Consider the following 27,096-nt stretch of genomic DNA (forward strand, 5'->3'; position numbering starts at 1 on the left):
ATTTCTGTGATGTGCATGGCCTGATTACCTGGGAGTAGAAAGATCTGAATAGCAGTAGTGTAGCTCTTAGAGGAAATTCACCCTAAAGAGGCAGTGGGTAAACTGTCTACATGCTTATGGAACAGAGTAGCTACAATCTGACCTCTCTCAACAGAGGGAATGTTCCACTAAAATGCATCAAGTATCATTTCCTTCCCCAGGGGATCTTCCTGACCGAGGCATCAAACCTGGGTCTCCTGCATTGCAGTTGGATTCTTTATAGTCAGAGCTACCAAAGCATTAATTAGGCATTATATAGTGAGATTAAAATGCTGGAATTAATGATATAGTTTTTTCAATCTCTGATAATGAGGCTCAGATAGTGAAGTATCACTGAAATGCATAAAAGAAAATATAAGGTTTCTCAATCTATATAAATACTCATATTTGTCAATAATTAAGTCAGTGTGGGATAATAGTTTCTGCCTTTCAAGTGTTCATAAACTGTGGACATTTTCTGTGGAGAATAAAATAAGCTTGCAACTTGATATCATAGTTTTCTGTGAGGTTAGTAGACATTTTTTTTCTACAAATAATCCATTGGAGTTAAGGCAGCACATTTTATGTATGTTCCAGTATGGTATCATATCTTTTAAATTTTTCTGGCGTTTTTAAGTTTATGTCTTTGGTATTCCTCTTAAAAAAGAACTAGTGGTAATTCTTTTATAAAATCTTGACAGTGCTGTAAACCAAAGGTCATTAAAATAATTGAATCACTAGTTTATCAGAGGCTTCCTAGGTGGCTCAGTGGTAAAGTATCCACCTGCCAATGCAGGAGATGCAAGAGACCACAGGTTTGATCCCTAGGTTGAGAAGAGCTCCTGGAGTAGGAATTGGCACCCACTCCAGCATTTGTGCATGGAAAATTTCATAGACAGAAGAGCCTGGTGGCTACAATCCATGGGGTTGCAAAGAGTCAGACACAACTGAGCATGCATGCACATAAATGAGTCAAATTCATTGAATCAAAGAGTGGGATGGTGGTTGCCAGAGGGAAATGAGTTACTCATCTACAGACATAAAGTTTCAGAATGAAATGAACAAGGTCTAGGGAATTCCCTGGTGGTCCAGTGGTTAGGACTCTGGGCTTTCAATGCTGTGGGCCCAGCCTCTATCCCTGGTCAGGGAATTGAGATCCCACAAGATGCGTGGTGTGCCTATTAAAAAAAAAAAAGATGAACAAGCTATAGAGGTCTTCTGTAACTATTATACCTATCAGCAATAATATATTAAATTATTGATATACACATTGAATATGTACACTTAAAAATTGAAGAGAGTAGATCTCATGTTAAATGTGCTTACCATAATAAAATAGAATTGAAAAAAAGAAAGTCAAAGGAAATAATCAAGAGAAGAAATCAGTATAATAGAAAACAAAATACAGTAGAGAGGATCAACATAGATGAAAACTGGTTCTTAACCTTTTCAAATAAAATTGATAATCCCCTGCAAGTCTCTTGAAAAAAGGAGGGTACAAATAAATCATGAATAAAAAATGGGACATCATTCCAGAGCCTACACCTCCAGACATTAAAAAGATGAAAAAGTATGAAGAAATTCTTAAACCAGTTTTGACCACAGTATTTTTTCAAATAATCTGAACTTTTCTTTTCCCCAAATAGGCACAGCAGCAGAAAATCTTCACTGTTACTCTGCAGAAGCGAAATAATGTAAAATTTGGAAAGACTATGTATATAAATGATAGAATTCCAGAAGAAAGGAATGAAATTGTATTGAAACATGCATTTGAGGAAGAGGATGAGAATGAAGAGGAGGTGATGGGAATTTGTTTCTTTTTCTATTTTTTGTTTTTATCTGTTCCTTCATTCCTTTCTTTTCTTCCCTTTTTCTTTTCTTTTCTTCCTCCCTCCCTCATCTATTTTTGGGTGGTTTTTTCCGCTTGAGTTGTAATGTCTCTGTGAGTCTTGCCATGTGTAAAGTGAACTTAAGTAGATCACTTTGTAATGAGATTAGAACAAAAGAATCATCTAAAATGTTAGATGGCATAGTGGGCAGATATAGATTATCTATATAAGATATGGATAATAAAATATAGATTATGTCTTATATATAACATAAATAAGATATAGATTATATTTGTAAGCTACAGATAGTTTAACCTAGGTGTTCTGCAATAATTAACAGTAAAAGTATAAATTTAATTTTTTTTGTAGTGATCGCTCATAATTTAATTACTTGTGGCAAACATTTAATTGCATGATGGCTTAACCTTGCCATTTAGACTAATTCTGGATACCCTACCTTTTTTTTCTTTGGCTGGTGCTGAGATAGTACAAAGTAATTTTAGTATGATTAAAGTTAAATTTTTAATTTCTTAAAAAAGTTTTATTAAGTCTAGAAATCTTGAAATTGTCCTTAAATATTTTCTTTATTTTATTCTCTATGTTCAAATTCATTCCTTGTCAAATTCATTCATTCTTTTATTCTTTCTACAAAGTCATCTGTTGAGCCTACTTTTTATCTTTTCTGTTGAATTTCTTTTGAATTAGTTAATACCATAAGAAGTCTAGTATTCCCAATTGTTTATAAGTTTTGCCTTGTCAATGAGATTTTAAATTCTTTTTTTAAGAACACTGTTAGGGTGTAGTAAGAACCTTTAATTGATTGGTTAAAAAGGCACCATATAAATATATGTGTCCATGGCTTCTCTGTGGCTGTGGGAACCACTGAGTGTTCAATGTGTACATTTGCATTATATGCCTTGAGGATGAGTGAATCTGTATGTATTTATGAGTGTGTGTGTATATGTATGTATATGTATGTTAATATTTATATGTATGTATATACATATATTTATATATACAGTGGATGTCTGATATACAGACAAATAAACTGCCTTAAAGGGTTTAATGTCTTTCTAATGTGAAATTAATGTGACCTGAATGGTCCCTTGGAATAAAATAAACCTTTTTAAAATCTGCTTTTTTGTTCCTCTTAATCAATATGCAGAGAATCTCTATCTTTTCTCCCTTGAAATTCAGAATGGTGAAAATGAACCATCTAGTCTTTGTATCTCAATTTTCCTGAATCTGTTTTGTGTATCTTTCAACTGTTGGAAGCACTGCCATCTTCCCCTTCCCCTAAAGCCATACTCTAAGAGAAACTTGGTTGTTTCTCTGTTCTTTCAAATCTATTTAATTATTACTACATTTTATCTTTCATTTTCACTAATAAGTAACTCTATAATAAAAATAATTTAAGTTTACTCAGAGGATTTGTAAGAATAGAAATGTGTTTCTTTAAAAAGAATTTATTTCACAAGTTTGGGAAACTTTATATTACTTTGTTTCTTTCATTGTAAAGTGTACTTTATTTATTTATTTTTAATAATTTTATTTATTTATTTGGCCATTCTGGGTCTTCACCGCTGCATGAGTTTTCCGCTGGTTGCGGAGAGCAGGGGCTACTCTCTGGTTGTGATGCACAGGCTTCTCACTGTGGTGGCTTTTCTTGTTGCAGAGCTCAGGCTTAATTGCTCCGAGGCACGTGGGGCCTTCCCGGCTCAGGGATCGAACCTGTGTCTCCTGCATTGTCAGGCGGATTCTTTACCACTGAGCCACCAGGGAAGCCCTAAAGTGTACTTTAAAAATATTATTAACGTCCCAGAATCAGGATTCATCTTAAAATTGATGATATTATAGTTTCAAGTGGTAGTGTTTTTTTCTTTTTTAGTGTTCCATAAAATAATAGTGATAATATCTTAAATTTGATGAAATAATGATAAGTGATGCATAAAGGAACGAACTTCATCTGTAACTAAGTCGTACATATGTGCACTGTCTTTTTCAGAAGCAGGAATTATATATCTAGTTATCCATAGCAGTTTTCTGATAATCTATTAAGCATGTTAAAGATATACAGTCTCCCCACTTTATTGACTTATAACCTAAAATAATCAATGATGATAAATATATAAAGCATAAGGTATGAACAGGTGCCAAAACATAATAAAAAGGCATTGTGTTTCTATTATATGCTTTTTATAGTTGATAAATGTTATAACATGAAATCTGTGAATCTTCTTATCTAATTTTAACTTTATATTATTCAACAGTAGACTAGTAGTTTGACCTATAATTTTAAAAAATTGTTTTATTTTTTCAGGTCTTAACTGTACAAGATCTTGTTGATTTTTCCCCTGTTTACCAATGTTTGCATATTTATTCCGTTCTGGTAAGTATCTTTTGTATACGTGTATATGTGTATGTATACATATATGTGTGTATGCACATATGGGTGCATATACTTATATTATTAAAAAGACATGTGTGCATTTTAGGCCTGCTTTTCTAAAGGCTGACTACAAGTTCATTGAGCTGTAAATCTACATGCAGTATTTATTTGTGAAGTATCCCCTGCGTGTGAGGCATTTACTTCTTTCTTCAACTTATGATGTACTTTGAAGTATACTTTTCATGTATATTTAAAAGAACTTTCCATTTCTTCCTTCTTGGCTCTGTACTGTTGTATCACAGTTACTTTTAAATATGTTACTTCCATATTTGTTATGCCAGACTACATTGTTTTCATTTTTGGTTGAACAATTATCCTTTTAAAAATAGCACTATTCTGATATAATTCACATACCAAAACATTTACCTTTCTCAGATACATAGTTTAGTGATTTTAGCATATTCACATGGATGTGCAACCATTACAAATAGTTTCTGAACATTTTATTAGTACGAAAAGAAACTTCTTACGTGTTAACAGCCACTCCTTACTCTCCCCTCACCTCAGTCCCTAACAAGTACTAATTTACTTTCTGTCTCTGTGAATTTGCCTATTCTGGGTATTTCATATAAATGGCATCATCATATATGTGGCCTTTTGCGTTCAACTTCTTTCATGTAGGTAGAAGTTTAAGATATTAATTGAAATTACTCTTCTTTTTTAATGAAGACATTTAAAGTTGTAAATTTCCTCCTAACTAGTTCACTGCAGTCTCTGAGTTTTGATGTATTGTGTTTTTATTTCCATTTATCTCAAAGTATTTTCTAATTTCCTGTGATTTTTTTTCTTTAACCCACTAATTATTTAATGGAGTTAAATAACTAATTTAGTTTAAATAACTAAACACCAAGATGGAGTTTAATCTCCATGTTGGTGAAGTTCCGTAAAGTTCTTCTGTTATTGATTCCTAACTTAATCCCATTGATTAAATCAGAGATCATATATTGTATGATTCTAGTCCTTTTAAATTTATTGAGGCTTGTCTTACGGCATCACAAATGCTTTATCCTGGAGAATGTTCCATGTAAACTTAAGAATAATGTATACCTGGCTGTTGCTTGATGCAAACTAATGGTAAACCATGTTAGAAACACTATATATTGTCCTGTGGTGAGATGTGCGTAGTTCTTATACAACATGTTCAGAAGTTGAGGCTTGATAGCTAATTTTCTTACTTAGTTTCCTTCACTGACAGCCATATTTTCTTTGGTCAGTCAAAAATGTATAAAGCCTAAGTGATAAGTTAGGTAACTATCAAATTATTTGAACTTACCTTTAGTTTTCTTAATTGTCATGACTCCATACAAGGTAACTGTCTATGAACTATAATGTGAAAAGCTTGTTCTTGGTAATCAATATGAAATACCATTCCACATTTAATTCTAGTTGTTAGAAGCTGAAAAATGACCCTTATGGGATAAAGAAGTTATCTGTTTAGCAGTGTGTTTGTGTTATGTGTGTTTTTATTACTCTACTGACTTTATTTTAGGGTGATGAGGAAACATTTGAAAATTATTACCGAAAACAAAGAAAGAAACAGGCAAGACTGGTATTGCAACCCCAGTCAAATATGGTAAGTATATAGAAATTTTGAATTGATTATGTTGTCAGTTTTTAACTTGTTTAATTTCTTTAGAGCATACATTCCACTGCAAATATTTATTGCATACCTACCATTGCCAGTAATTGGTTTAGGTGTGAAGGTTATAGTAGTTCAAATGGATGAGTCCCTTCTCTCATGAGCTTACATTCTGTTAGGGAAGACAGACTATAAATAAATAAGACAAATAAATATATGAAATGTCAGGGAGTGGTAACTAGTTTCTGACAGGATGGTAGACTGAGTACCTTAATTAAGTATTCTACTGAAAAAAACAACTAAAGATGCTGGATAAAACATTTTTTAAAATCTTAAATTCTTTTTACATGCACTGAGGATCACATAGGAAAGTATAGTCCTGACAAAGACTAAATAAGTAATCTGAAGGGGCTATGTTTGTGGGATTTTTATCAATCATTCTTAAGAATACATATATTTTTTGGCTATAAAATTGTGACATATTTGCTGTAGAAAAATAAGGAAAAAATGAAATAAAATAATCCATAATGTAAAAAAACTAAGTCAATGTGAAAGTGTTCTATATGTTGGTTATGGTGATACGTATTTGTGAAAGCTTATAGAAGCAGCACATGAAAAAGAGCTTTATTGATGTAACTTATACCTCAGTACACCTAAATATAAGATAAACCAAACAGGAAAACTTAAATGAATTCAAATCCAGACAGGCATAATGAAACACTGTGCGTGGGCCCTAAGTCACTTCAGTCATGTCCTGCTCTTTGCGACCCTAAAGACTGTAGCCTGCCAGGCTCCTCTGTCCATGGGATTCTCCAGGCAATTACTGGAGTGGGTTGTCATGCCCTCCTCCAGGGAATCTTCCAGACCCAGGGATTGAACCTGCATTTCCTGTGGCTCCTGTATTGCAGGTGGATTCTTTACCACTGAACCCTGGGGTAAAGCCCCAGTGAAGCCATAAATGTAGCTTTTTCCCTAAGGGGAATCTGCTAAATGGGAAAGCATGAGTTTTAAGGATGTATAAGTATGTAGAAGTTTTAAGGCCAGAGTCACTCAAAGAGGGTGATGAGAAATTCTCTCCTTTGCAAGGCTGAGACTCCAAAGAATTATAGCTCATTATTGGGATGACCTAGAGAGAAAGCCATCTTGCAAAACCTCTCAGGTCCTTCTGCCAAACATACTAAAGAAAATTGCCTATCCCCAGTCCTGGTGCTGAGTGAACAAAGGAAAAAATCCCTGATAATTCATAAGAAGCAGTTCTTAACATGTGTTTGCAATCCAATTTCATTCTACTTGGAGCATCAAAAAAATCTCAGGCTGAAAATTTAAAGTCGTTCCATTTTGATGTTGTCTCCAGGTGTCTACTAGAAGCAAATGCAGATCTTCTCTGAACCTTCATACCAAGTTAAAAAATATCCACAGTTAAAGTTTCAATAGGAAAATTAACAACTCATACTCAGAACTAATTATTGAACAAGTGAGAACCTTTAGAAATATTGACAACAGGAATAAATTGTAAAAGACTTTCAATATTTGAGTTATTAGGCATAGAATATAAAAGTATTTTATATAAAAATATTTATTATATTTAAAGAAAGAAAAGCTTGCCCTTATCAATAGGGTCCATAAACTATAAAGGAACTACCCCAAAAAATGTGAAAAAAATCAAGTAGAACACCTAGTAAAGATTTATTAGCCAAAATGAAAAATTTTGTGAGCAGCTTTTAACAGTTGATCTTAGTTGACCTGAAGAAATTATCTAGCTCAACATCAGTCATTATCAGAGAAATGCAAATCAAAACCACAATGAGGTACCATTACACGCCAGTCAGAATGGCTGCTATCCAAAAGTCTATAAGCAATAAATGTTGGAGAGGGTGTGGAGAAAAGGGAACCCTCTTACACTGTTGGTGGGAATGCAAACTAGTACAGCCGCTATGGAGAACAGTGTGGAGATTCCTTAAAAAACTGGAAATAGAACTGCCATATGACCCAGCAATCCCACTCCTGGGCATACACACCGAGGAAACCAGAACTGAAAGAGACACGTGTACCCCAATGTTCATCGCAGCACTGTTTATAATAGCCAGGACATGGAAGCAACCTAGATGCCCATCAACAGACGAATGGATAAGGCAGCTGTGGTACATATACACAATGGAATATTACTCAGCCATTAAAAGAATACATTTGAATCAGTTCTAACGAGATGGATGAAACTGGAGCCCATTATACAGAGTGAAGTAAGCCAGAAAGATAAACACCAATACAGTATACTAACGCATGTATATGGAATTTAGAAAGATGGTAATGCTAACCCTATATGCAAGACAGAAAAAGAGACACAGATGTACAGAACAGACTTTTGGACTCTATGGGAGAAGGTGAGGGTGGATGATCTGAGAGAATAGCATTGAAACATGTATATTATCAATTGTGAAACAGATCACCAGTGCAGGTTGGATGCATGAGACAAGTGCTTGGGGCTGGTGCACTGGGAAGACCCAGAGGGATGGGATGGGGAGGGAGGGGGGAGGGGGGTTCAGGATGGGGAACACATGTAAATCCATGGCTGACTCATGTCAATGTATGGCAAAAACCACTGCAATATTGTAAAGTAATTAGCCTCCAACTAATATAAATAAATGGAAAAAAAAAGAAATTATCTAGATGATATCACAGAGAGCAACTTGAACTCTGATACACTTCTGATAGGTATGAATATTGTAACTATTTGGAAAATAGTTAGACAATTTGTTATAATGTTAAGCAAACACTTATCATATGACCCAGAAATCCCATTCCTAAGTTTTTACCCATAAGAATTGAAAATGCATCTACATAGTGGCTTATATATGATATTTATAGTAACTATATTCCTAAATGCTAGAAACTAGAAACATCCCAAATGTCTATGAGGTAGTGAATAGATAAATTGTTGTACTACTGCATAATGGAATGTTATGGACTCAGCAGAAGAAAGGGAACTGATACATGCAATGACATGGATAAATCTTTTTTTTTTTTTTTTGAAACAAGTGAAGTGTTTATTAGGAGGAAAAGGAGTATAGTATGTGTGGATAGATACACAGGTGAGCTCAAAGAGAGGGTCCCTGAGTCGCTGTCTCATGGCAATTGAAATCACTTATATAGGGCATTTCTTCTGGGTTTCCTTTGGCCAGTCATTTTGATTTGCCTGGTTCACAGTCCATATTTGGTATATCTCAGGATCCTCTTGACATGGATAAATCTTAAAAGCATTACTGGAAGTGAAAAAATTCAGATACAACAAAATTACATATAGTGTAATTGGTGTTATATGAAATTTTTGAAAAGGCAAAACTGTAAGATAGAATGGGATCAGTGGTGAAGGGTTAGGGATTGGGCAGAGTGATGCACTACAAGGGGCAGAAGGGGAACTTTGTTATGAGAATTATTCTCTACCTTGATTTTGATGTGGTTTCACTATGTAAAAAAGGTTAACTTTGCTTTATGTAAATTATAACAATAAATTTGACTTTAAAAATAAAGATAAGAGAAGACCTTAAAAATACCCAGAGAGAAGAGGTTATTTTCAAATAAACAAGACAGTGGAGTATTTTCAATGCTGAAGGAAAAGAACTGTCTACCTGGGATTCTCTATTCAGTGGAACAAAGACAAAGATAGGCATTTTCAGACAAAGAGGAGGAGAGTTTGTTACTGAGACGCCCTTAGAAGGAAAGAAAAGACTGTAGTCAAAAAGAAAGTGATGCCAAATGGAATAAATGAGATGCTAAAAGAAATGAATAGCAAAGAAAGTATAAATATGTGGATAAATCGGTGTTGACTATAGAAAATAATACAGTATTATGGATAGAATTTAAAACAAGATAGAATCTTATCTTTAAAACAAGATAGAATAAAAATGCACAATAACAATAGCATAAATATTAGGGTGAATAGCATAAATATTAGGAAGTTATTGAAACCGAACTGTTTTGGAATTATCCAGAAAAGAATAAAATTATTAATTAATTTTAGAGTTTGATTATTTAAGTATGCATAATGTAATTTCTGTAACCATTGGAAGAATAGAAACAGTATATAGTTAAATATAATTTAAAAAGCTAAAGTTATAAAAAATTCATGTCTTAGAGCTGATAAAAAATGCTAATTTGAATCTATAAATACTTGATAACATCGACTCAAAGTATTTAAAGCAAAATTGCTGCAACTAAAAGGGTAAATTAAAAAATCCATAAGCATTGTGGATGCTTCAGTATCTTATAAGCCATTAGACAGAATAGCAGTAAGAATACAGAACATGTTTAATAATAGGCTTATCTAATAGGCTTAAAGCTCAACATTCAGGAAACTAAGATCATGGCATCTGGTCCCATCACTTCGTGGCAAATAGATGGGGAAACAGTGGCTGACTTTATTTTTTGGGGCTCCAAAATCACTGCAGATGGTGATTGCAGCCATGAAATTAAAAGACGCTTACTCCTTGGAAGGAAAATTATGACCAATCTAGATGGCATGTTAAAAAGCAGAGACATTACTTTGCCAACAAAGGTCCATCTAGTCAAGGCTATGGTTTTTCCAGTAGTCATGTATGGATGCGAGAGCTGGGCTGTAAAGAAAGCTGAGCACAGAAGAATTGATGCTTTTGAACTGTGGTGTTGGAGAAGACTCTTGAGAGTCCCTTGGACTACAAGGAGATCCAACTAGTCCATCCTAAAGGAGATCAGTCCTGGGTATTCATTGGAAGGACTGAAGCTGAAACTCCAGTACTTTGGCCACCTGATGTGAAGAGCTGACTCATTGGAAAAGACCCTGATGCTGGGAAAGATCGAGGTCGGGAGGAGAAGGGGACGACAGAGGATGAGATGGTTGGATGGCATCACCGACTCAGTGGACATGAGTTTGGGTAAACTCCAGGAGTTGGTGATGGACAGGGAGGCCTGGTGTGCTGTGGTTCATGGGGTCGCAAAGAGTCGGACATGACTGAGCGACTGAACTGAACTGAATAGACTGGTGGTCCAGTGGTTAAGACTCAGCACTTTCACTGTTGTGGGCCCAGTTTGGTCCCTGATTGAGGAACTAAGATCCCACAAGCCATGCAGCATGGCCAGAAAAAAAGAATTCTGTTTCAACACCTGTAAAAACACTTTTTAAAACTACATATTGAACATTGTAAATGTGACAGCATACTATGTTATGAAGCAGGTATCAAAACATATCAAACTTTTGTGTCATGTAGACTCTATTGTCTGATCATAGTATTTTTAAGCCAAAAGTGTAATAACAGCCTCCTCCCTGAAAAAAATCCCAGATGTTTGAAAATTTTGATCACTTTCATGAAATAAAATACAATATTTGAACTTAATTGAAATATTTCATGTAATAAGCTCATGAAATTCAGATAATCAAATATTTTCTTTTTGTTAAAATTATGAACAATAGGAAATTGTAGACCATTTCAGAGGAATTTGACTTTTATTATGAATCAGATAAAAAATCATTAGAAGGTTTTTAGCAAACGATATATTTATTTGATTATTTTTGAAAAGTATTGTTCTGGCAGCTGTCTGGAGAAGAGACTGAGGAAACAAGCCTGAAAGCTTGGAAGGCTAGGTAGGTGAATGATGTAATAGGCCAAGTGAGAGATGTTAGTGGATTGAATTAGCCTGCTGAGACGAAGGTTCTGACTTTTTAATTTGCTTATTTTGTCTCTTTTCGAATGCAAATTCCATGAGGGGTAAGGACTTTTTGTTATTTACCAGTGTATCCCTGTGCCTTAAAATGTATGCTTCATATTATAGTAGACTATCAATAAATATTTGTTAACAAATGTTGTACTGATTTGGAACTACTCTTATGTTACTGATATCTGTTGTTTTAAATTGATTTTTATTTTTCATTTAAAGCATGAAACAGTTGATGGCTATAGAAGATATTTCACTCAAATTGTAGGGTATGTATCTAATATGGCAACAAATATTATTTTGATATTGTGTTAAATGTCAGAACTAATTATTTTCTATTTAGGTTTGAATTTTGTTTCAACTCGTTATTTTGCAATTGCTGTTTTTAGGTTCTTTGTGGTGGAAGATCACATTTTACATGTGACCCAAGGATTAGTAACCAGGGCATACACTGATGAACTTTGGAACATGGCCCTCTCAAAGATAATTGCTGTCCTTAGAGCTCATTCAGTAAGTTAGATAATTTATGTTACTAAATTTTTAATTCAGTTACTTCAAGAACTTATGAATTGGATAGTGTCAGAAGAAAGTGTACCTTCATTAGGTCTACATTTTTTTGATAATTGTCAGATTTGGAGGTAGTAATGTTAGGCCTTTGTTTGTGTGGTAATATTGAGCTGTGATTTTGCAACTGACTGGGGCTTGCTGAAGACACTTTCAGTCCAGCGTTATAGAAGATGGAGAATTATGCTGTTCTCATTAGTCTCAACTGACCTCTTCATTAGATCACTGAAAAGCACCATGAAGAAAGGGTTTTTAATTATCATTCCACATTCTTTGTTTCCAAAATAAACTCCACCATTAAAACTCAATAGAACTTGTTCTTCAATGTTTATAGCTTATTTGCAGTAGTACACTTATAAATGTCCTAAAAATAATATGCAGTTGTCAAAATTTAAACTCATTTGGAGTAGTGAATCTTTAAGTAATGAAAACTTTTTTATGAAGAAAGGTAAAATGATAAAATATTTTTATAATATGCCTTTTGCAGAAGTAAAAATCATGTTATAAGGACTAGTGAAATTAATAATTTCTTAGTGTGGACTTTTTCTTAGGATAATTTTGGAAGCTTGCCTTCAGTAAAATCTCCCCAAACTTAAAATTTTATAATCTATTATTTAAAATTTTATTATTAAGAATAAAGATTGAAAATATTTTAAAGAAAGATTATTAGTTTAAGTGATACTTAGATTATAAATACATTATATTTTTACTTAGCAGGGACATAGATTCTGGGTACACTATTTGTCCAATGACCTACAACTTTTTCTATCATATATAATAAAGAACAATATATTTTATCATGGTTTATATTTAGATCAGCTATGAATATGTAATATTGTAGTATGCTCTCTATTAATTCCATGACATCATGTATGAAATCATAGTAAATGCAATATATCATATTTAAATCTTACTAAATGCTATTAAAGGAACAAGAGTGAATTTCACTATCCTTTTGAAATTAATTATTTTCCTTTGATGGAGTACTAAGAAAATAAATTGTCACTTAGAAAAATATATTGAGTGTATCTCTTTTATAATAGAATAAATAAATAATTGAAAAGTAGAAATATAAACCATTTTTTCAATTTGAAATAACTAGTTCTTTAAAATCTAAAGACTTTTTTGTAAATATAAGCATCGTTGCTTTGACTAAAGTAAGTGTGCGCAAATTTCAGGAAAATTTCTTTTCATGTAGTACCTAAAGTGGTTTGTCATGATCTTTCCCTAAGAATTTTTTAATGAATAGAAGAAGTCAGCTGTGAATTTGATACTCAAGACTTAAAATTTATTGTAAGTCAAGCAAATTTAAGGAAAAATCTTCAAGTTTTATTTCTTAGTTTTTAACCAAGTGACTCTGGTGTGTGTTTGTTTGTTTGTGTTTCTACCCCCCACTTACCCTTCATTCTCCCAGTCTTATTGCACTGATCCTGATCTTGTTCTGGAGCTGAAGAATCTCATTGTAATATTTGCAGATACTCTACAGGTGGGTGATAATCTGATATTCAGTTAATGGCTATTTGAGCACATAAAACTATTCAAAATATAGTGTAGACCATACTCATTTCTTGTATTGTGGCTTAATGGTAGTAAATTAGTAATAATCAAATGTTTACTTATGTATTGATATTCTCCTATCATGCAGAACTTTTCATACTACCGCCTTCCTGATTATGAAGATTGGACAGAGATCAGGGAATATCACCATCTGTTAAAATATCGGTCATTCTATTGGAGTAGATATAGTACTTTTGCAGTTAAAAAAAAGTACGCAATGTAGTGGAAAAAACCCTGAACTAGAAATTAGAATATTAAAGTTCTGCCTGAGGACAGTGAACATGAGCTGTGGAATCACAAAGACCCGAGTTTATGTTCAGCTTTTGCTGTTGATTAATTGTATGTTTACAAGTTTTCTGAACTTCAGATCCTCATTTGTGAAAGTGGATTTATTAATTACTAGTTTTCAGAATTGTTTGGAGTTTTATATGTGATACTGTATATGAAAATAAATGCTAGTTTGAAAGCTGTATGTACTCATTTCTTTCCTAATTTCAGGTGTGCTATGATTGTAAGCATATCACTTTACTTTGCATTTTGGAGTTTTTTTCTTTTTAAAATAAGATTAAAACTGAATTGTCTGAAAACTCATTGTCTTTGTGGTTATCAGTATCAAAGTTTTGAACTTGTCCCTCATCTTTGATCACAGATAATACAGAATTGATTAAGTTTTCATGCTTAAACTTATGGGATTTTTGATAAATTTGATTGACTAATAGATGTTTGATTGGTTGATAAGTTTTCAACCATGCTTAAATTTATGGGGTTGTTATGTTTGGAATAACTTTTTGTGAAATCTAGACCAGCATTTTCCAAAGTGTGATACTAGTTGTGTGGTCAAAAATGTTTAGAAAATGCTGAGTGAAGTAAAAGAGATTTTCTACTAAGCAAGTTTATAGCATACATTTCCAAAGGTAAGGTGATTATGCAGCATTTTCGCAACATATCTGACTCATAAATCTTTTTTTTCCCTTAGAGCATCTTTTTGATCTAGAGCTTCATAAAAAGGAAATGCTGGGGCTTCCCTTGTGGCTCAGTTGGTAAAGAATCTGCCTGTAATGTGGGAGACCTGGGTTCGATCCCTGGGTTAGGAAGATCACCCTGGAGAAGGGGAAGGCTACCCACGCCAGTATTCTGGCCTGGAGAATTCCATGGACTGTATAGTCCATGGGGTTGCAAAGAGTTGGACACAGCTGAATGACCTTTACTTTTAGGAAATGCTAAACTATTTGTTTTATCCCAGGAGTCCATCCTAGAGTAATAGTTATCTATTTTATTCTTAAACCTAAGGAGAAGATACCACAAGCTCCTTTAGTAAATTATTTTATTGCCTTATATCTTCATTAGTTTGTATGGCTTATATTATAAAACCAGAATAATTTGGGACTTTTTTTCTTTCATAAATTTTGTGACTAATGTACCTGTAATACTGATCTCTCTGCAAGAAAACTTTAGTAAGTTTTATTAAAGACTGCCTTAATACTTGGGGCCTATTTTTAAGTAACTTGGAGTTTTGCTATCCTTAATGACTCAAAGCATTGCTACTCAAAATATGGTCTGGGGACCCCAGGTCAACAAATTGTTTGTTATGGATCCATAGTGAAAAGAAATTTCTGTCATAATGTAGATCAACTGTGTCACTAAAGTACAAAATTTAGCTCAGTTGGTTTTTGTTTTTGGTAACAATAGCAGCATTGATTGACATCAGTAGCAGCATTGATTTATATTCTGGTGTAAACTCTTTCTCTCTCTTTTAAAAACCATACAGACTGTTCTTGAATTGTCATTTTGAGTACAACTGTAGATTCAGTTTTAGATTAAGTATTTGGTATGGTTGCAAGGAACTCTGCAGAGAATCAAAGAGTAGTAGGCAATATTCAGGTTACAGAGGTGTTAAAAAAGCAACATTGATGGATGCATAAACCCTTGTTAATATACCTTTCTAATCTTACTGCTTTGAAATTAAGTTGAGGAAAACAAATCAGTTCTTGCTTATTTAGAAATCATGCAGTATTTTCATTTCACTGAAAACTGACAAGCTGATTATTAGGTAGATCTTACACTGAATTAAATAAATACTGGCTTTTCAAGTTGTACTTAGTAATTGAAAAGTTGAGAGAATTAAAGATGGTCTTTTCTAATTAATCTTTAATTAAAGCATATTGCACAATATTTCATTTTAAAAATTGGCACTTTACCACCCTAAGGGAATTTTTCTTTTTAAAATGTTACTATTTCATCACCTAAAACAAAGCTAACTAAACAATAAAGTGAAAAATCAAAACACAACATAGCATGTTCATAGTTCTGCTTACTGCCTATTAAGCAAATGAAAAGTAAGCACTTATTGATTCATTCATTAACCTTTTTTGAGCACCTGCTGTGTGCTAACAGCTAGATAATATGATATATATAAAAATCAGTACAACAATAGGGACATAAAGATTCTTGGGTTTAAGAAATTGTTTAGTTGTAAACAAATAAGATGTATAATAAGACATACTAATTTAGTAATGTGTTAAAGAACTTTGGGCTCTTGGAAGATATAATGATAACTTTGATTCCAGGAGTTGGGAAGGGTTATACGGAAAGTTGAAATGTGAGCTGGATTTTGAAGGAAATGTGAGTTCAGCAAGTTAGATATGAAGGAAGAGGCATTAATGACAGGTAAATAGCATGTGTCAGTTATAGGTAACTGACTATACTATGTCACCATAGTATAGTATGGTGTACTTTGGCCACCGGATGCAAACAGCTGACTCGTTGGAAAAGACCCTGATGCTGGGAAGGATTGAAGGCAGAAGGAGAAGAGGGCGACAGGGAATGAGATGGTTGGATGACATCACCGATTCAATGGACATGAGCTTGGGCAAACTCCTAGAGATGGTGAAGGACAGGGAAGCCTGGAGTGCTGCAGTCCATAGAGGCACAAAGAGTCGGACATGACTTGGCGACTGAATGACAACAGCAAATAGTATGGTGGGCATGAGACTGGCTGACCAGCTTGGTGGTGTTAGAAATTGTAATGTTTAAATGTAAGCAAAGAAGGGTAGAGAGTGGTAATGAAACTGATTAGGTAGTTTTAGCCAGATTGTGGCATGTCTTATGAGACTTTAGTAAGCCTTCTCTAGGGGAATGGTATGATCAGATTTGCACTTTTAGTTGATAATTTTATGAGTTGGCAATAGAGTGAGTTGAGAGAGACAGATGGTTGGAATTTCAGTTTAGAAAGCTTTTACAGTGATCTAGGCAGGGGATGTTAAGGACCTAAAATAAAACAGTGGTACTGGAAAGATTTCTGAAGAAAGAAAGGTAGTAGATGATGGAGAAAAATGATAGGTTTGAATGAAATTTGTAAAGGAGGCAAAATCAAAAGAATCTGATCAGTGATTAGATGTTTGTTTTGGGGGCATTTAGATGACATTTAGGTTTCTTTCCTGATAAATTGGATTGATGATAGAACTATTAACAGGAACAGGAAGTAGGAAGAACACTTGGTTTAGTAGGAAGATATGAGTTTAATGTGCTTGTTGGTGGACTGGGGATGTCTAATAGCTGTTGGAATTAAATATTTAGAATTTATAGAGATATAGCTAGAGATACAGATTGAGAATAGTCAGTGAATGTAGTGTTTGAAGTCAATTGACTTGAAATTGCCCTAGAGAGCTAGAAGGAAAAATTGAAGGATGGAGATAGAAGAATAAAGAATCCAGAAGGATTACTCATAGATAAAAGGAGAACAAGGAGAGAGAGTAATATTACAGAATTCAAAACAGAGGAAACAGAAGTAAGATAGAATGAGAGATCATGAAATTTTCTATTTAGGATATACTCTGTGATATTATTGACAGCAGTTTCAAAAAAGGAATAGGAGTGGGAGTTAGATTGTAGTAGGTTTGGCTAGGGAAGGACAGAGGAGGCAGCTGCAGGGCACAGAAAATTGTAGGAGGGCTTTTTTGTTTCCTTTAGTTCTCCTTTTAAAGATGGGAGGCAATTTAGCAAGTTTCTTTAGTGAAGAGAAGGGAGGTAGTGGAAGTTAAAAATGCAACAGATTGAGTAGCTAATCCATGGAGCAGTTTCTGAAGGAGGAGATAGGATCAAGACCAAAGACGAAGAGGTGAGCCTTGAAGGGGAAGAGGGACAACTCTGATGTGAGCAGAAATGTTTGGTCCTAATATGGGTATGATTTCAGTGGATTTGGAGTTGCAAAGGAATAAAATTTTTGAGTATCTGTTTGATAACTTTTCCCTGTACTACAAAGTCAGCACTGAATTGAAAGTACAGTGTTTCAGACAGAATGTATTCTCTTTTTTTCCTCTATCTTATTTAGAGACTGCTTCCCAAGACGCAGTTACGTGGATCAGTAATCTTGAACTTTTCCTCCAATTCTGACTTGTAATACTTTTTAAGGTTAACAGTGTAATCCAGACTGAAAAGAGAGAGAAGAAATGGAAAAATAATTCCAGCTTCATAAAACTTTCTAGACTCTTTTTTTAACTGGTGTAACTTAGTAGAAAGTAAAAAAAAAAAAAGAAAGTCAAAAGAATATCGTGTTTTCATACTGTTCAGATGGCATACAATTTGATATAATGATCACTTCAAACAGTTCTCTAGTATTCTGAACTTTTAAAAATGAATATCTTTATTTATTTTACTTGTTTATCTGCTTTTTGTGTGTGTGTTTTAGGGTTATGGTTTTCCAGTGAATCGACTTTTTGACCTTTTATTTGAAATAAGAGATCAATACAATGAAACATTGCTTAAGAAATGGGCTGGAGTTTTCAGGTTAGTCTAAGCCATGGTACCTTAATGTAATTTTAAAAAATTGCCAAATGATGAAGTAATTGTTTTTGCATTTAGCAATAAAATTGCTTATAGTTATATTTTTATTGTGGTAAAATATGTGTAACTTAAAATTTACTATTTTAACCTTTTATGAATGTATAGTTCAGTTACATTAAGTATGTTCACACTGTTTAAACCATCACTACTGTTCATCTCCAGAACTTCCTTATCTTCCTAAACTGAAACTCTGTACCAATTAAACAGTACCTCCCAATTTCTTTTTCTTCTAGTCCGTCCCTGGAAATCACCATTCTACTTTGTCTTTGAATTTGACTACTCTAGTTACTTCATATAAGTGGTTTGTACATTTGTTTGGGTTTTGTGTCTGAATTTGTTTGGTTTTTTTGGTCTGGTTTATTTCACTAAGCATAATGTCTTCAAGGTTCATCCATGTTGTGTCAGAATATCATTCTTTTTTTAAGGCTAAATAATACTCCATTGTGTGTATCATGTTTTATTTATCCATTCATCTCCTTATGGATATTTGGGTTGTTTTCACCTTTTGACAATTATGAATAATGCCGCTATGAACACTGACAAACAGTTATCTGTTTGGGTCCCTGTTTCAGTTCTTTTGGGCATATACCCAGAAGTGGAATTGCTGGATTATATGGTAAATAATTTTGAGGAACCTCTGTTCTGTTTTCCACAAGGGTTGCACCACAGGTTCATGACTTATTTCCAGCCTCTCATTAAGATGCCAGAGCCATTTATCAGTTAGATATTCATTATCTACTGCCCAAACCATATCCTTCTCTTGTGTTCCTTACCTCTGCAAATGTCTGTGATGAGGTGAGATATATATCATTTGTCCATTTTCCTTGTCTAGAAACCACAGATTCATTAGGATTATACTTTGCCTCATAATCATCATTTAGTTTGTAAGTCCCATATATTCTACTTCTTAAAAACTGTTTCTGCCACTCCCTTTCTGCCTCCACAAATACAGCTTTAATTCAAATCCTCATCGCTCTTTATTTGGATCATTCAATCTTTCTACCTGGCTTTTCTCTGTTCATTATTGTCTTTTTCCTTGTTTTTCCTCCACTGTGTGAAATTCATCCTATGATATTTGTCTGCCTAAAACCTCAGATGATATTCCATTGCCTATAGGATAAAATCTGGGTCTCAGTTTGTCCACCTGCCCAGCCTCATTTTAAACCATGTCCCTTGCATATTTTATATTCCAGTAATACTGCATACTTGTGGTTTTATTCAACCCCTCCCCACAGTCATAATTTTTCATCCCGTATATTTTTGCATGTTATGGTCCATCCTTCGGAAATGCTATTCTCCTATAATGTCATTAGAAGTATTTCTTTTTATCTATAAAACCCCTACACAGCCCATCGGTTCTCTGTAAAACTTTTCATGAGATATCTCCCACCTAGTCTGATAAAGTTAGTTGCTTTTTTCCTTTGTCCTATATCTGAAACTTGTACCTCATTTACTGTCTGCATAACATCATTATAAACATAATCTGTTTGCATATCTCTCTCTCCTATTAGGCTTGAGAACAAAGATCTTGCTTTTATCTTCATGGGGGTAGAGAGTTTTCATTATAGTTAGCACAGAGACTAGCACATAATATATGCTCAAGAAATACTAATCAGACTGAATTATTGATCATAAAGAAGTTGATTGGACAGCAGGTATATTAGTATAGGCTGAGTTATGCTACTAACAAAAGTGCACAAAATCTTGTTGGATAAAATAGGCATTTTATTTCTCACTTACACAGAGGTTTATAGTGGATCTAGTAGTCCACGACTCAGGCTTTTGCCATTTGTGATTCTGGGAGACATGGGGGTCTCCCCTATCACCATGGGACAGAGGATCACACAGTTAGCTCATAAATGCTTTAGACTTAAAGCAACACATGTAACTTGTGTTCACGGTCCAGTGGCTGAAACTAGTCATATGACTTGCCTGTTTGCAAGGAAAGCACATGGATATTTGGTGAGTAGTAAATGTGTCTACCTTATTAAGTGTAAAAGCTCCTTTTCTAAGTACAGCATTATGAGAGACAGACAAATGGAAGACATTGTTTTCATCTTCAGGGAGCTTATGATCTAGTTGGAAAGAGAACACAAAAGACATACAATTTGAGAGCTGTTCCTATTAAGAAATATAACTGGGATACTCTTCATCTCATTTTTAGTTGTAATTAGTTCCTTCAGACTATATCATCTTGGGAACTGTTCTAAGGAATTGAAGTCCTGAAGGATGTAAAATAAACAAGTAGAAAGAGGATCACACATTAATTTTGAGAGACACTTACTGGATACTGGACTTTACAATTCTGAGTGATTAGGCACTGTTTTCCTATTTGTACCTTTAACTGACAAACAGAAAATTATTTTGTAATTATTGGGTTTTCTTAAAGTATTGTTCTATAGCACTCTGTTGGTGTGTTTTCTAATATTAAATTTTCAATTCTGTCTTCTTTCTTAACAGGGACATTTTTGAAGAAGATAATTATAGCCCCATCCCTATTGTTAGTGAAGAAGAATATAGAGCAATCATAAGTAAATTTCCCTTTCAAGATCCAGACCTTGAAAAGGTACAACTTCGTTCTTACTTCAAGAATTTTCTTTAAAATAAATTAATCAGTAATACATTATATTAACCTGACATTGTGAGAATCGCTTCTTTTGAGGCTTTTGTTGTTATTGTTGTGTTATTTGAGAAAATTAATTATGTTTTTGTTAACTTTTAAAGATTATGTTACTACTACCACTGTTATTTTGGTGAGGTTAAGAAGGGACTTTCCTGGGGACTATCCACCAATGTTAGGTGGATTCCCAGAGCAGGTGTTACTAATGTTGGGTTGGTTCCAAATTAAACATATTGAGTAGATTATAGGAATAAGAGAATATTATAGGGAAAGAGAAATTTCTTTAAAATTTGTGTTACTGTGAAAGATTTTAATTTTTACTTTTTTTTCCCTAGAAATGTACTTATATAAAAAAAGTTTGTCTTGGTTCAGTAAGAGGTGTATGAAGGTAATAGTCATCTGGATTTTTTCCTGAAGTAAGAATGTATATTTTTGGAATCAGAATGTATGTGAACAAAAGATAGGATAGAGAAAGGAAATTTCTTTTGCTGAAATGCCGAAATACTGAAATTTCTGCCAGCATTAGAATATTCTGTAAATACACCTGATTGCCCGTGTGTGTGCATGCACACAGAAACACACATGCTTGTACCAATCCAGTATCTCTGGGTAGAATTAGATCTTATGAGAAAAGGATATCATATTTCCTGCTAATATCACCTTTTTAGTTCTCTTCATTCTTGATGTTTTCCCTTAATCTTTTTTATTATTTTTCCAACACTTTATAATTCAGTTCTTTTCTATATTTTTATCCCTTCATAATGAACAAGAGTGAATTCTCAGTGAGTTTTGTGAATTGTGACTGTAAATTTTTATGAAAACATAATAAATTTTTATTAAAATTCTACATTATATTCATTTATAAATAGACAAAGCAAATTATGTGTCAGTTCAGTTCAGTTGCTCAGTTGTGTTTGACTCTTTGTGACCCCATGGACTGCAGCACATCAGGCTTCTGTGTCCATCACCAACTCCTGGAACTTGCTCAAACTCATATCACTCGAGTCAGCAATGCCATCCAAGCATCTCATCCTCTGTCATCCCCTTCTCCTCCTGCCTTCAGTCTTTCCCAGCATCAGGGTCTTTTCCAGTGAGTCAGTTCTTTGCATCAGGTGGCCAGAGTATTGGAGCTCCAGCTTCAAAGTATGTGTTCAGTTCAGTTCAGTCACTCAGTTGTGTCTGACTCTTTGCGACCCCATGAAACACAGCACGCCAGGCCTCACTGTCCACCACCAACTCCCAGAGTCCACCCAAACCCATGTCCATCAAGTCGGTGATGCCATCCAACCATTTCATCCTCTGTTGTCCCCTTCTCCTCCCGCCCTCAATCTTTCCCAGCATCAGGGTCTTTTTCCAGTGAGTCAGCTCTTTGCATCCCGTGGCCAAAGTATTGGAGTTTCAGCTTCAGCCTCAGTCCTTCCAATGAGCACCCAGGACTGATCTCCTTTAGGATGGATTGGTTGGATCTCCTTGCAGTCCAAGGGACTCTCAAGAGTCTTCTCCAACACCACAGTTCAAAAGCATCAGTTCTTCTGCACTCAGCATTCTTTATAGTCCAACTCTCACATCCACACATGACCACTGGAAAAACCATAGTCTTGACTAGATGGACCTTTGTTGGCAAGGTAATGTCTCTGCTTTTTAATATGCTATCTAGGTTTGTCATAACTTTCCTTCCAAGGAGTAAGCGTCTTTTAATTTCATGGCTGCAATCACCATCTGCAGTGATTTTGGAGCCCCAAAAAATAAAATCTGACACTGCTTCCACTGTCTCCCCATCTATTTGCCATGAAGTGATGGGACCAGATGCCATGATCTTAGTTTTCTGAATGTTGAGTTTTAAGCCAACTTTTTCACTCTCCTCTTTTACTTTTGTCAAGAGACGCTTTAGTTCTTCTTCACTTTCTGCCATAAGGGTAGTGTCATCTGCATATCTGAGGTTATTGATATTCCTTCCAGCAATCTTGTACTTCCTCCAGCCCAGTGTTTATCATTATATACTCTGCATATTAGTTAAATAAGCAGGGTGACAGTATACAGCCTTGACGTACTCCTTTTCCTATTTGGAACCAGTCTGTTGTTCCTTGTCCAGTTCTAATTGTTACTTCCTGACCTGCATACAGGTTTCTCAAGAGGCAGGTCAGGTGGTCTGATATACCCATCTCCTTCAGAATTTTCCACAGTTTATTGCGATCCACAGTCAAAGGCTTTGGCGTAGTCAATAAAGCAGAAATAGATGTTTTTCTGGAACTCTTGTTTTTTCGATGATCCAGCGGATGTTGGCAATTTGACCTCTGGTTCCTCTGCCTTTTCTAAAACCAGCTTGAACATCTGGAAGTTCATGGTTCACGTATTGCTGAAGCCTGACTTTGGGAATTTTGAGCATTACTTTACTAGCGTGTGAGATGAGTGCAATTGTGCGGTAGTTTGAGCATTCTTTGACACTGCCTTTCTTTGGGATTGGAATGAAAACTGACCTTTTCCAGTCCTGTAGCCACTCCTGAGGTTTCTAAATTTGCTGGCATGTTGGGTGCAGCACTTTCACAGCACTGTCTTTCAGGACTTGAGATAGCTCAACTGGAATTGCATCACCTGCACTAGCCTTGTTTGTAGTGATGCTTCCTAAGTCCCACTTGACTTCACATTCCAGCATGTCTGGCTCTAGGTGAGTGATCACACCATTGTGATTATCTGGGTTGTGAATATCTTTTATGTACAGTTCTTCTGTGTATTCTTGCCACCTCTTCTTAATATCTTCTGCTTCTGTTAGGTCCCTACCATTTCTGTCCTTTATTGGGTCCATCTTTGCATGAAATGTTCCCTTGGTATCTCTCATTTTCTTGAAGAGATCTCTAGGCTTTTCCATTCTATTGTTTTCCTCTATTTCTTTGCATTGATTGCTGAGGAAGGCTTTCTTATCTCTCCTTGCTATTCTTTGGAACTCTGCATTCATATGGGTATATCTTTCCTTTTCTCCTTTGCTTTTCACTTCCCTTCTTTTCACAGCTATTTGTAAGGCCTCCTCAGACAACCATTTTGCTTTTTTGCATTTCTTTTTCTTGGGGATGGTCTTGATTCCTGTCTTCTATACAATGTCACGAACCTCCATCCATAGTTCATCAGGCACTCTGTCTGTCAGATCAAGTCCCTTAAATCTATTTCTCACTTCCACTGTATAGTCATAAGGGATTTGGTTTAGGTCATACCTGAATGGTCTAGTGGTTTTCCCCACTTTCTTCAATTTCAGTCTGAATTTGGCAATAAGGAGTTCATGATCTGAGCCACAGTGAACTCCCGGTCTTGTTTTTGCTGACTATATAGAGCTTCTCCATCTTTGGCTGCAAAGAATATAATCAATCTGATTTCGGTACTGACCATCTGGTGATGTCCATGTGTAGAATCTTCTCTTGTGTTGTTGGAAGAGGGTGTTTGCTATGACCAGTGCATTTTCTTGGCAGAGCTCCATTAGCCTTTTTCCTGCTTCATTCTGTACTCCAAGGCCAAATTTGCCTGTTACTCCAGGTGTTTCTTGACTTCCTGCTTTTGCATTCCAGTCCCCTATAATGAAAAGGACATCTTTTTTGGGTGTTAGTTCTAGAAGGTCTTGTAGGTCTTCATAGAACTGTTCAACTTCAGCTTCTACAGTGTTACTGATCAGGGCATAGACTTGAATTACCGTGATATTGAATGGTTTGCCTTGGAAACGAACAGAGTTCATTCTGTCATTTTTGAGATTGCATCCAAGTACTGCATTTTGGACTCTTTTGTTGACAATGATGGCTACTCCATTTCTTCTAAGGGATTCCTGCCACAGTAGTAGATACAATGGTCATCTGAGTTAAATTCACCCATTCTAGTCCATCTTAGTTCACTGATTCCTAGAATGTCGATGTTCATCTCCTGTTTGACCATTTCCAATTTGCCTTGATTCATGGACCTAACATTCCGGGTTCCTATGCAATATTGCTCTTTACAGCATCGAACCTTGCTTCTATCAGCAGTCCCATTCACAACTGGGTGTTGTTTTTGCTTTGGCTCCATCCCTTCATTCTTTCTGGAGTTATTTCTCCACTGATCTCCAGTAGCATATTGGGCACCTGCCCACCTGGGGACTTCATCTTTCAGTGTCCTTACTTTTTGCCTTTTCATACTGTTCATGCGGTTCTGAAGGCAAGAATTCTGAAATGGTTTTCCATTCCCTTCTTCAGTGTAATAGTCACTAAATATAGGACCAGTTAATTAAATGCATAGCTTTTAGATTATAGCTAATGCTGTCATTGCATATACCTAATTGTATTCTAAATACACACAAAAGACCAGATTAATTATTCTATTTCTGTATTTTTGAAGCCCCAATCAAAGATCCTTGTCAGGAAATATTATAAGAATATTCTGTATCTCATGGCTTGGTTTTGTTTTAGTTATTGGTAATAAATGTGTTCAGGATATAGCATCTGTAAAGAGAGCACTAGGCTTCTCTGGTGGCTCAGTGATAAAGAATCCACCTGCCAATGCAAGAGACACAGGTTTGTTCCCTGGGTTAGGAAGATCCTATGGAGAAGGAAAATGCAATCTACTCCAGGATTCTTGCCTGGGAAATCCAGTGGACAGGGGAGCTTGGCAGGCTGCAGCCGCCAGGTCATAAAAGAGTCGGACATGGCTTAGTGACTAAACAACAGCAAAAATAGCACTGAATTTGGTCTGGATTCATGTGCCGGATCTGTCTGTGGCTTACTATGGGCAAGTGACTTACCCTGTTTGGGCATTTGTGCCTCAGTTGTCTAATGAGAATTTTGAATTAAATAATCTCTAATATCTCTACTAATTACACTAAAGTATTCTAAATGGATTCATAGTTAAAATGATATTTGATTTTGCTTGTAGGTTACATCCCATGGTATTTTAGGATTAAATTTGTTAGGAATTGTATTCATTGGTTTGTGTATTATTTGTCATTAAAAGAACTATCACTAAGGCAGAAGCCACATGGAAAATTTAAATGTGATAACTTAGAAATCCCATATCTTATCTTGTCGTAGTCTCTTGGTTTTTTGTGTATATACTGAATTTTTCCTAACTTAAGTATAATTTTCAATTAAAATGGTTTTAAAAAATATAAAGTTATCTTTCAAATAACTTGAGTTACTATTTTCAGTGGAAATACCAAGTGAGAAAAGTAAGACTGAACTGCAAAAATATGTATTTTTGCAGATAGCTGTGCTAATTTAACTAGTACCCTTTGGCTAAAATAAGAACATGTTCATTTATTCTTTAATGTCATTAAAATAAATTCTTGTTGAAATGTCTTTGAAATAGTTAATATTGTTCATTATTCTGCAAAGCATAAGTCGAAAGTGAGTTATCTCTTCCATGTTTATAAAGTGATTTTAAAGAATGGCAGCTCTTTAGTTGATTTTTGTAGTACTCCTAATTCAGTCCCTACATTTGGAAAGATTGAACCTACCAGTTTTAGAGAGAGACTGCTCTCTGCAAATATCTCTATTACCAACTTTTTATAAGCTTCTTTCTGCTGGAGGTACCTAAGAATACATATGTTCATCATAGATTTATCATTTACCTACTATTTAATGGACAGTGTGCCATGTGCTAGTTTTTCCATCTCTGCTGTCACGGAACTTGTAGCCAAGTGAGGAATAGATAAAGTAAGTGGGAAATGACAATTCACAGAAGTTGACCATGCTAAGGATAGAAGAAGTTGAATGGCAAAAAAGCTGTAAATCTGTAGTATAAAGTATCAGTGGCAAGGTTAATAAAGTCCAAGAGATGAAGATCAAAAATGAAGTAGAAACAGCCAGACTATAAATAGACCTTATATAGAGTGTTAGGAAGTTTAGCCTTTACTCTGACAGCTAGCATATGTCACCACCAGTTTTCAAGTAGTAAATACATAACCAGATTTGTGTTTTAGAAAGATCTCTGTGGCTAATGTTTG

At 34.8% G+C, this 27,096-nt stretch overlaps 1 protein-coding gene across 6 annotated transcripts in view; it reads left to right on the plus strand.

Moving 5' to 3' along the window:
• EXOC6 (exocyst complex component 6) overlaps positions 1–27,096 on the plus strand; it is a 180,080-nt gene that overhangs the window by 51,608 nt on the left and 101,376 nt on the right. For 5 of the 6 annotated variants that reach the window (XM_061162191.1, XM_061162195.1, XM_061162192.1 and 2 more), the window contains exons 7-14: positions 1,665–1,817; positions 4,168–4,236; positions 5,786–5,869; positions 11,783–11,829; positions 11,950–12,070; positions 13,539–13,610; positions 18,369–18,466; positions 20,984–21,089. In XM_061162191.1, coding sequence (XP_061018174.1) covers positions 1,665–1,817; positions 4,168–4,236; positions 5,786–5,869; positions 11,783–11,829; positions 11,950–12,070; positions 13,539–13,610; positions 18,369–18,466; positions 20,984–21,089 — 750 coding nt within the window. The remainder of the gene's footprint in view (positions 1–1,664; positions 1,818–4,167; positions 4,237–5,785; positions 5,870–11,782; positions 11,830–11,949; positions 12,071–13,538; positions 13,611–18,368; positions 18,467–20,983; positions 21,090–27,096) is intronic. The other variant, XM_061162193.1, reaches the window with a different exon arrangement.

The sequence above is a fragment of the Dama dama genome, chromosome 15 (assembly GCF_033118175.1).
Source record: "Dama dama isolate Ldn47 chromosome 15, ASM3311817v1, whole genome shotgun sequence".
In the NCBI taxonomy this organism is placed as follows: Eukaryota; Metazoa; Chordata; class Mammalia; order Artiodactyla; family Cervidae; genus Dama; species Dama dama.